We start from the raw sequence: 10,261 nt of genomic DNA, 5'->3' as shown, positions 1-10,261 counted from the left end.
AGTCGATTCCAATTTTATTAGACGTCCAAGAAGGGATAAACTTTAGCTGAGGCTAAGATATTATAAACTACTTGCAAATTGTGTATCAAGCGATGTGGGACTTGTACTGATGCAACAGCGGATCTCTTCAAGTTACAAGTCTAAGATCAAAAGCAGATTTTCTGAGTGGAATGCAGAGAAGAAGATGCAAACTCCCTGTAAAGGAAGGAGCAGCAAAAATTTGGTAAAGTAAAAAGTGAAAAAGGGCAATTTACTATTGTTTTTACTGTGGTTATCATAAGAGTAGGTAGTGATTATCATAATTTAAAATAAAATTTAATTAATCTAAAGATAATAATAATTTAACAAAGTTTATAAAATCTAAAAAAAGAATAACCTCACCAGTGTGTAAAGACATCATGTAACAAGAAAGTAAGATTTAAAACCAAAAAAATGAGTTAATTAAGAAAGAAAAATAAGACAACAAGCAGTGAAATTTGTAGATACTTCTATTATCTAACAAGAAAGGTGAAAATAAAAATGCAAAAAGAGGGAAATGATTTGGAATTTGGATATGACTAGTAGGAGTTCTCAGTTGAGTTGACTTATCCCTTAGGATTGGCTTTGACACTGAACCAAAGGAACACAATGAGAGGGTGTGCATTGCCGTTAACCAAATTCGTGCCTCCTCTTCCCCATGTGGCCATTGGAATCAAGTTAAAGCCTTTTACTTTTTCCATTGATTCAACTCACTCTCTCAGCTCAACACCAAAACACCCCCTTTTCCTCTCTACCCATCATCACTCAAAGTCCAATGCACACTTCTCATTTTCTGTTTCTGCCCAACAACAACAACAACAACAAGTAGAAGCCGATGAAGAAGAGAACTTTCAAGTGCTCACAGCTCTCAAAACTGATTACAATGACATACTCATAGTGGACACCCCAAAGTCCAGAATGCTGCTCCTTGATTCATCTTGTACTCCCTTCTCTGTCACTATGTCTGAATTGTGTTTAAAAATTCAAACTTGACTTCATGGGTCATCTGGGTCTGAAAAGTAGTCAACTGGGGTCTTGCATTTCCTTGTAACTGTTTGTAATTTTTTTATTTGTGATCACAGTTTCCTTCAGCAGTTTGCCAAGGGTGGCTGATGTGTCAGAATTTGTGTTTCTCTTGTTGCAGATAGTGTTCACAGCATTCTTTACAAGGAACAAAAATGGACTGGTTCTTACTGGGTGTGTATTCTACTCTGACTTTGTTTTTTTTTTTTTTTTTATTACTGTATGGACGTGTGTTTTATGTGTATGTTCTTTAAAAGTAAAAATCTTTCCCGCTAAAATAATGATATTTGGATTGTTAAGTATGAAAGAAAGTTTAATGTATTGTCAAGAACATTATTTCCTAACTGTGGTTCATATATCAAATTCATGCTCAAATTGATTGTAGGAAGAAGTGTATACAGTTGTGTTCATATTTTGCTTGCAGTTTGTAGACTTGCATTCTCAAGGTTGAGAACTACTACTGTTGCTTTTCATTTAAGTTTTTACTATGTTCAGCTTACCTCATTGATTTGGCGTTGTCATATTTTAAATACAAATTAGTAATCTGACTCCATTGGAGTTTACGAATTGAGAAAATTTGTTGACATAGCTGTATAAGCCCTATATCAATGGTGAGAATGGCACCGTAGGGTACACACCAGCAAATAATTGTCAAGATGATTTTAAACTGGTTTTTAGGCCAAATATATCATGTTTAACAACTGAAAGTTTGTCTTCCATTGTCAGTGATGCAATTTTATTGAAGCACAAACATGGCCTCTGATCTAGTATTCATTTTCTAATGAAACCTATCTAGAATTAAATTAAATCATTTCTCAGCTGAACTAGCGCCATCAGATGGCCATTGAGTCATGTAGTGTTAAATAAAATGTTATTTATTTCATTCTTGTGAATAAAGCTATGCGATATAGTTGATATAGTTAGTAAAACTAATAAAGTATAGATGCAGAAACATGTATAAATGCATAATTACTCAAGGCTAATACAAAACTTCTATGTGGGGTGCCATTGTGCTTAAAGTAATTGCATATTTTAGAATCATTTTCATTTTTATCTTTGGTTGTCATATTCTTTGAGTATTAGGGTGAATACAGGTACATAAGTTCCATCATTCCTAACTTCATTTCTTGAATGTTATGCAACAGCAAGGTACTTTTGTATTTATGTACACATTATTAGATCAATTGTTCATGCCAGGGGTTTCTGAACTTGTTGCATTAAACAGGATGAATTTGCAAGCTTGCCAGTCATTGTTCCAAAAGGTCCCATCGCAATCTTAGGTTTGGTAATTCACTTAATTTTAAGATGTCACTTATTGTCTTGGGGAATTTACAGGATAGAATTTCTAAAATATCAGTGATCTTGTTAGTAATATTATACTACTTTTAAATCCTTCAGGGCGGTGGAACTGCAGCTCACCTGATGCTTGACTTATGGCCTTCACTGCAACTTGATGGCTGGGAGATTGATCAAATTGTAATATAAGCTTCTTTTCTGCAATTATATTTTTCATAAATTTAAATGAAGTTTCTATGGTTTACCCCATTGGCTAGTTGTGGCATCAGTTTCTGTATTAAATTTACATCTTTACTTCATTGATCTATAGTCAATAACATTGGTGAATTCAATGAAACAATGATTTCTTCAGAAACCTGCTTATCAAAATTGAAACTCCATAGTCAGTGATAACTTTCCAGTTAAAACAAAATAAGCAACATCCCATTTCTACTTGTATATGATTGAGGTTTTTAATCTATTATTGAGATGTAAATTTGAATTATGGTGGTACTCTATTGCTTTGGAAATAGAATTCGTTATCAGTCAAACTACCTCTTATGTAGACCCTAGACTTTCTCATAGCTGATCATGGGTAACCAGAAGTGACACCACATGTAGTTGTGGAGATCCCACATTGACTTATTAGATATGGCCAAAGTAGAGCTTATAAGGTCTGGGAATTCTCACCTTCTGAGCTAACATTTGGGGTTGAGTTAGGCCAATTCCAAATCCTCACTTTAAGGTTCTGGTACTGGTCCAATTCAATACACTTCCTATTCTGGCTCTGATCCTGAGTTGAAAAAAAATAGCAATAGTTTGAATGAATTGCTTATTTATTTGTACTCACCATACTGATACTTATATGCATGAAAGAATACATATTGTTTATATTTATAAGAACAATAAATAAGAATTGAACTATGTCCTAGGATCATATGGTTTCTGACACCACATTAAATCCTAGTATTTCCAAGGCTACATTAATTACTATTACTATTTTTATTTTTAATGCATTATAATCAATGTAGGACCTTACAATAGGAAGTAAGGGTGTTTTTCTCAGTAAATACCTATAGAATGAAGAAGAGCTGAGATTATAAAAGGATATTCTAAGATTAGAAATAACAGTAGATTATGAAAGGCCTAAAGGATTTACAAGGATTAACTGGGTTAGCTTGGAAACTCTGTTCTTCATTGAAAGGAAAAGAGAGTGTTGTTTTGATTGTTTTATAATTTCTTTTTCCTTTTTGTTGTGGATATGGATTTAGGGCAGTTCCTTTTCCTGTTTTCCTTTGAAATGTGCTTGTTTTGTGTTTTCCTATAGGGGTTTTGTTTTGTTTTGTTTTCCTCCACTTTGTGATTTCTTTTTGAGGATATCATATCCTTTGTATTTCCCCCTCCTTATCTATTAATGTTTATTTGTTTTCTATATATATTCAAAAAAGTCTTACTAAATCTCAGTACATTCTAGATGGAAAATTTATTTTCTGTTTAAAACAATATGATAAATGCTTTCAATTAAATTTTATTCCTTGTTATCCTACTATCATATTTACTAAATTGATTTGATCCTTGATGCATGCATTCTAACCCATTTTATCTTGAAAAACCAAAACTTTTAGTTGATCGATAAAGCAAGAGATTATTTTGGCCTATCTGATCTGGAAAAGACAACGGACAATGGTGGTGTTTTAAATGTTCATATTGGTGATGTCTTCATTACCTCAGAAGATTTTCACCAAAGATATGCTGGTGAGTTATTCGCATTGCATATTGCCTACTTTAGTATATACCTGGCTGGTTGAAAGTATTTTCTACTACCTATACTTCTGATTAAAAGAAACTCTGTACCTTGTTTGTGTTTTCATCTACTTGTGAAGAAATTAATTGAACAGTGAAGCTCAATTTAATTGAAAACATTGATGCAGCAATGCATGGTTGAATTCATCATTTGGACGCATCTTTATTTATGCAGTATCATACACCATTAAAATAACCTTTTTTCCTCATTTATTTAAAGTGGAGATTATTCTGTTACTGTTGGCCAACTTATATTTGAGCAATTGTCAGGCATTATAGTTGACTTGTTCTCTGATGGAAAAGTTTTGCCTCAGTTGCAAGAGGTATGTACTTTTTACACAAAGACAGGCATGTACTACATCATTTTGAAGTTCTTCTTGGTCAAATGACAGATTGTGTATCTTGTTTTTATCATAATAGTTGTCAAATTTATGCTTCCACCAATAAAAATTATAAAATGGAATTGGCAATTGGCATTTTTTAATGTTTTTACTCAGTCTTGCCAAATTTCTTTAATACTTTAGAATATGGTTCAGGTTTTGCATTTATATGGCATAGAAAGAGAAAAGTTAATGGAATTTGAATACTTATGAGTTCTTCACATGACCATGCACAGGGTTCCACGAAGTTTTTCAAGTGCAGAGTCTTTGTTTGCATCTCTTAACATGATGTTAGGAAATCCTACATCATCTGCCTCAATTCTCAATGTGCAGCTTATATATCTGTTGGACAATTTTACTTAGTATCAATTGGTTTTAAGCTAAAATCTAATATGCTATCAGAACTTATAATTAACAAACAGTTATTTTGGTTCTTCCATTACTTTCCCTATTTCTGTTTCAACATTCTTTTTCTACAACCTGTATAAACTTGAGATGAAACTTTTTTTAAACTGATGATCATGGAGTCATAAAGCAGAAATTAATCCTTAAAATGTTCTAAAGTACAAGTGATTGAGATTGAAAATTTCTTAATTATATACAAGTGAATTCGTGCAGTGATCTGCTTAATTGATTAAGTTGCCTTTTTTCTTGAGAAATCCGAGGACAGTAATAAAAAATTAACTTTTACTGTCTCAAGAAATTGTAGCATTATGTTTCAGAGTTCTTAATGCATTTGGCAGGTTAGTACTTGGTTGGAATTACATGAGAGATTGATGGCCAATGGCCGCTTCATGGTGAATTGTGGTGGTGTTGGTGGGGGGCCAAGTGCCGTGGATGGAAGTACTGATCAAGAAACTTCAAGTGATGAATCATGGTTATTAAATCCAGCATTGCAAGCACTATCCAAAGCGTTTCCTGGACAAGTAATGCTTCTGTTGCTGATGGCATTGGGTTTGTTGTTGTTTCTTTTGCTCCATGCATTACACTATGATAGTACTTTTCTGAACTGATCAGCTCATCAAAACATTTAATCTTTATATGCTATAGAATAGTAGAAAGTAAAAAAATACAAGGTACTTCCTGTGCAGAACGTTTCTGAAATGTATGAACACATTAGATATTGTGCCTGACCCAGATAGCATAAATATACAGGGTTTTAATTCTCAAGTTGATTATGATGCATGGTCCATGGAATAGTGCTGCATTTAGATGGGGAATTGGTGATAGGATATCAACTACCAAGGGTTCTTTGTACCTAAGAACTTTATATTCTGTGGAGATTAAGTTACACTAATGCAAAGAAGAAAGATATTTGCTATCAAATACCTACACTTCTGGTGTAATCTGGCATGCATGATTTGAGATGTGACTCCTCAAGTGAAGTTCAGTGTACCTATCAATGTGTAAAATGCTAAATTAATTTTTTTAATTCAAGTATTTACAAATTTATTTAGAAGAGAGTTTCTATTTCAAGATTAAAAGCCATGTAGGATATCAAGATAAAAAAGCAAAGTAGCAGTGCTGCAATTGTATTAGTGCTCATTGTTTATTATTGGGTCATTTTCAATTTTTAATTTAAAAATTAATTAAATATTGCATTGAAAATTTGTCATTTCTTTTATGAATACCTGTTGCACTGATGCTTACAGTTTGTGTTTTGAATTTCTTAGGTAAGTTGGAAGAGAATGCCAAAGGAAAATGGTGAAAATTTTATGGCACTTACAGGACCTTTGCCTGATCTGGACTCTTGGTCTGCTAGTGTCCCTTCTCCACTGAGCAAAAGTGTGAAGAACTGGAGAACCTTGTGAGCTGGTTTCTAGGATTTGATCTTACCTCTTTACAGCTAATGTAAAATATGTTTTGAAGAGAGAAATGTGAAACAATGTTAGTAGTTACTCAAAATAGTAACTTTCATTCCCATGGGAATCAAGATAGTCACCTTTTATCATGGGAATGTGAAACAAAGTAGGAGTAAATATGAAGATTTTGTATTCCTGTGAATGTTTTTTTTAAAACTTATACCAAACATGGAAATATAATATTTCCAAGCTCACATTCTCGGGAAACCTTTACGATACCATGAAACAAACGCTTCCTTAAAACTCTCATTCCCAACCAATAGTGGTTTTATGTCCAGAAATGGTGACAATAAAATTGAGTTACATATATTATCTTGCAGGTACTACAAAACCAATAGATTAACAGATAAGAGTGATGTTTATAGCTTTGGTGTTGCTCTTTTGGAGATAATCACAAGTCAACCGGTGATAGCAAGGAATCAAGAAAAGATTCATATAAGTCAATGGGTTAGCTCCTTGATGGCAAAAGGAGATATCAAGGCCATTGTTGACTCAGTTAGAAGGAGATTTTGATAGTAACTCAGTTTGGAAGGCAATGGAAATAGCAACGACTTGTGTGTCTCCAAATCACGACTGAAGGCCAATCATAAGTGTGATAGTAACTGAACTGAAGGAGTCTTTACCAATGGAATTTGCTTGAATCCTTTGTTCTCAAATATAAGAAAAACACATTTTTTTAATCTTAAATATAACAAAATTTCAACTAGTTTTACCTTCATTAATATATCTCAAAATTATCCTTCTTTTAATTGAGGTGCTAGTTTCAATGGTTTTTTCTTATCTTTGATATCAAGTTCCAATAATAAATGATAAGTTGAGAAAAAAATTATTTTTTAATTGAAATTGATGCAATCAAATGTGATTAACTAACTTTTCTATTTAAACATTTTTTTCTTATATTTGAGACCAAAGAAAGGATAATAGTGCCAGCACAAGGGATTCAATTAAACTGGTCGCCATGAATCTGAGTACCGAAGTTGTTCCCCAGGCAAGGTAAAAATTAAGCTACCCTATATGCACTACTCTTCCAATAAATCTTGCAACCAACTAAAAAATAACTTAACAATATTTTTAGCAACCTGGCGTGCTGCCTTAGATGTCATCTACCCAGATGGTTTTGTACAAACCAACTTTCACTCCAGATTTTGTGAAGGAGGAATGGAGGGTCAACAATTGCTTCACTCCTAGACTGGGATGCTTGCTCCTATTGTCTCTTTTGCTTCTCATCCATGTTTTTTTCCTCAAGAAAGTTATAACTCCCACGAAAAATATATGGTGTTGATGTTCTTTTTCAGGATTGTCTGAGCCATCTTTTCTGATATCTTGTGAGACATTAGACACAATTTCAATAAAATACTTAAATAAATTAAAAATGTCAATTTCAAAAACAACAACCACAACTAATCTTCCAAAATGGTCGGGTCTCTACGTCTTTCGCAACATTTGTTCCCCTTGTCCTCCTTAATACCATACTTTTTACAAGGAGTCTCGTCATCACTTTGCCTTTTGCAAATGCCTTATGCGTGGTCAGTTTTGACTTGAATGACCTCCATCTCATTCTCACCAATAAAATGATCTTCCTCCTAGCATTTGAAATTTCAAAGTGTTCCTTCATTACAAAATGTTACTTAAGAATTAGTGAATACCAAGAATATGCATGTTAAGTACATCAAATTACCATAACATAAAGAGTTTAGTGGAAATACTAGAATGTCCTCCCAAATCATGTTCTCAACTTATAACAAATGTCCTGATTACGATGCAAAATACAAGCCTTTTTTTTCGATCAATGACCTCCCAAATAGGTCTTGAATTTAGTTTTATAAGGACTTGAAGTTTTCTGATCAACATGAACTAATAACCTCTTCATCTAAGCGCCTAATAGTCAATCTTCTGAGTTGTGTGGATTGTTTAGTCCTCTTTACCGTAGATTGTGAAGTAGCTAGCTTGGGAGGAGGGGAGCTCGTCATGTGCCTATTCAAACAAAAAAAAAAACAATTAAGGTCAATTGCAAGTATACAAAATTAATAAATTGTAAATACAAAAATAAATATACTGAAAAATGATTACATTATACAATATAGCATAAACATTATTTATATATAACGTAATTAGATAGGAATATTCTCCCATAAGTCTTGATAATGATCATTATGATTTGCATGTTTGTCATTCACTTCATCTTCTTCAGTGATGGTAGGCAGGCATGCATCTAGAGAAAGATAGACTCTCACAAATTTTCATTTCATGAAAATTTATATAGCAATAATCAAACTTCTATCGAATCATGAGAGGCAATGCTTGCCCATCACCTAAATCCATCCCTGACTGTGATCCAATCAGGTGTTTAATTTTTTGGATGAGCAAAAGCAAAGCCCAATCTTTGTTTTGGAGTCTTCATAACGGATTGTTCTTCTGGTGTGGACAAAAGTAAATGTGATTGGTTAGAGTTTTTTTTTTTTTACACTACATATATTATTTGTTTCATGATTATTGACTGATATTTATCTTTCACGAATGTGATTCAAATCTACCTTTTAACTTTATCAATATAATTATTTGCTTATAAAAAAAATAAAATAAAGTCAAATCAGGTGTCAAATTGTTCTAAAGATTCTTAATTAACATAAAGACTATAGCATAATATTGCACAGGTGGTACCATGCATATACATAAAGTTCACTGACAGTCTAAATTTTTTAATCCAAACACAATGTCTAAGAGAAAATTATTCAGGTTTGAGCTTCAGAGAAAATTAGTAAGTTATGATCAGAATTAAGGGGACTAATTAAGTCTTTCAATAGAGTGTTCAATCTGAGTCAAACATGTGCTTATTTGCAATATGATGAGTGCGAAAATCCGGGAAGAAACCAAGTGTAAAATGAGATTGAGAATACGGTTTTCAATTTTAATGTCTCCAAAAACTAAGTCAAGAAGCGGCGCTCTATACCTTTTTTGGATTTTTGTTTACTATACATAGCGCAAAAACTGGTTCATGAGGTGCTAGCGTTCTGGCAGCTCCAACTTATCCATGCCACCAAAGCATGCATATCAATTTGGTAGTTTGAGATGCATTATAATATTGTTATTATTGTAACTTATGGCATGGTTGGTTGCATTGTAATTAGCAGCTACACTTCTCTACTATTGAGGAAGAAAACATCAACTTGTATCCAAGTGATTTTCAAGAAATTCAACTCTATGCTGACGAGGACTATGTTATTTTGATCAATTTTCACACGAGTATATAGTGTAAACTTACATCGCAACTAATCACAGTTAAAGATATTTTTAAAATAACTTTAACACCGACTTTAACATAGATCTTAATATTAATCTGAGTTATCTTGTGTTTTTTTATTAGTTGTGTCCTTACTAATTGACAAAAAACGTTAGGCATTAAAATTGTCACCATTTATAAGACTTTTTGTATAATAGAAATTAATTAATTTTCGTAACTTAATAAAACATAAATTGTTAGTATAACCCTTACAGATCTATACTAATAATACGATATATATGTATTGTATTAAGTATTAACATTTGATGTACTGATTAATAATTTAAATATTTTTAAATGCATGTATTATTGTTGCAAGACTGATAATATATATCAAATTTTTTATACCAAATAAAATTCTCTATTAAGACATGCATTTGTTAGTATAAGCGTGTGAAGTCTATATTAATAATATGATTTATGTTAGATAATGACTATACTAATAAGAAAGCCTAATACAAAATACTAAAATAGACTAATACAATATATACTAAATTGTTAGTACATGACAGTCTTTTTTAGGATTGTATCCCTGAACTCTGATCTTTTTTGTTGCCGGCTTCTGACACATTTTGTGCTAAGCTTGACCGCTTATTATATCAATTATAATCATGTGTCTT

General features: G+C 32.4%; 1 protein-coding gene across 2 annotated transcripts; it reads left to right on the top strand.

Moving 5' to 3' along the window:
- The first annotated feature begins 556 nt into the window (after nucleotides 1–556).
- Nucleotides 557–6,568, top strand: LOC114422042 (probable polyamine aminopropyl transferase). 2 transcript variants are annotated; one of them, XM_028388219.1, is made up of 8 exons: nucleotides 557–958; nucleotides 1,163–1,215; nucleotides 2,267–2,326; nucleotides 2,440–2,517; nucleotides 3,942–4,071; nucleotides 4,390–4,442; nucleotides 5,243–5,453; nucleotides 6,173–6,341. In XM_028388219.1, the coding sequence occupies exons 1-8, from the start codon at nucleotides 628–630 to the stop codon at nucleotides 6,205–6,207; spliced, it is 951 nt and encodes a 316-aa protein (XP_028244020.1). In that variant the 5' UTR covers nucleotides 557–627; the 3' UTR covers nucleotides 6,208–6,341. The 2 variants fall into 2 exon arrangements, with proteins under 2 accessions (XP_028244020.1, XP_028244019.1); XM_028388218.1 differs by having other exon boundaries at nucleotides 563–958; nucleotides 5,243–5,425; nucleotides 6,173–6,568.
- The last annotated feature ends 3,693 nt before the right edge of the window (nucleotides 6,569–10,261 follow it).

The sequence above is a fragment of the Glycine soja genome, chromosome 8, assembly GCF_004193775.1.
Source record: "Glycine soja cultivar W05 chromosome 8, ASM419377v2, whole genome shotgun sequence".
Lineage (NCBI taxonomy): Eukaryota > Viridiplantae > Streptophyta > Magnoliopsida > Fabales > Fabaceae > Glycine > Glycine soja.
Note: the sequence above shows the minus strand (reverse complement) of the source record. Positions and strands in the feature narration are given on the sequence as shown.

Excerpts from the sequence above, each read along its gene's own strand:
- LOC114422042 (XM_028388218.1), top strand. The coding sequence starts at position 628 with ATGAGAGGGTGTGCATTGCCGTTAACCAAATTCGTGCCTCCTCTTCCC. Across the intron at positions 959-1,162 it reads GCTGCTCCTTGATTCATCTT|ATAGTGTTCACAGCATTCTT; the intron begins GTACTCCCTTCT and ends CTCTTGTTGCAG. Across the intron at positions 4,072-4,389 it reads TTTTCACCAAAGATATGCTG|GCATTATAGTTGACTTGTTC; the intron begins GTGAGTTATTCG and ends AGCAATTGTCAG.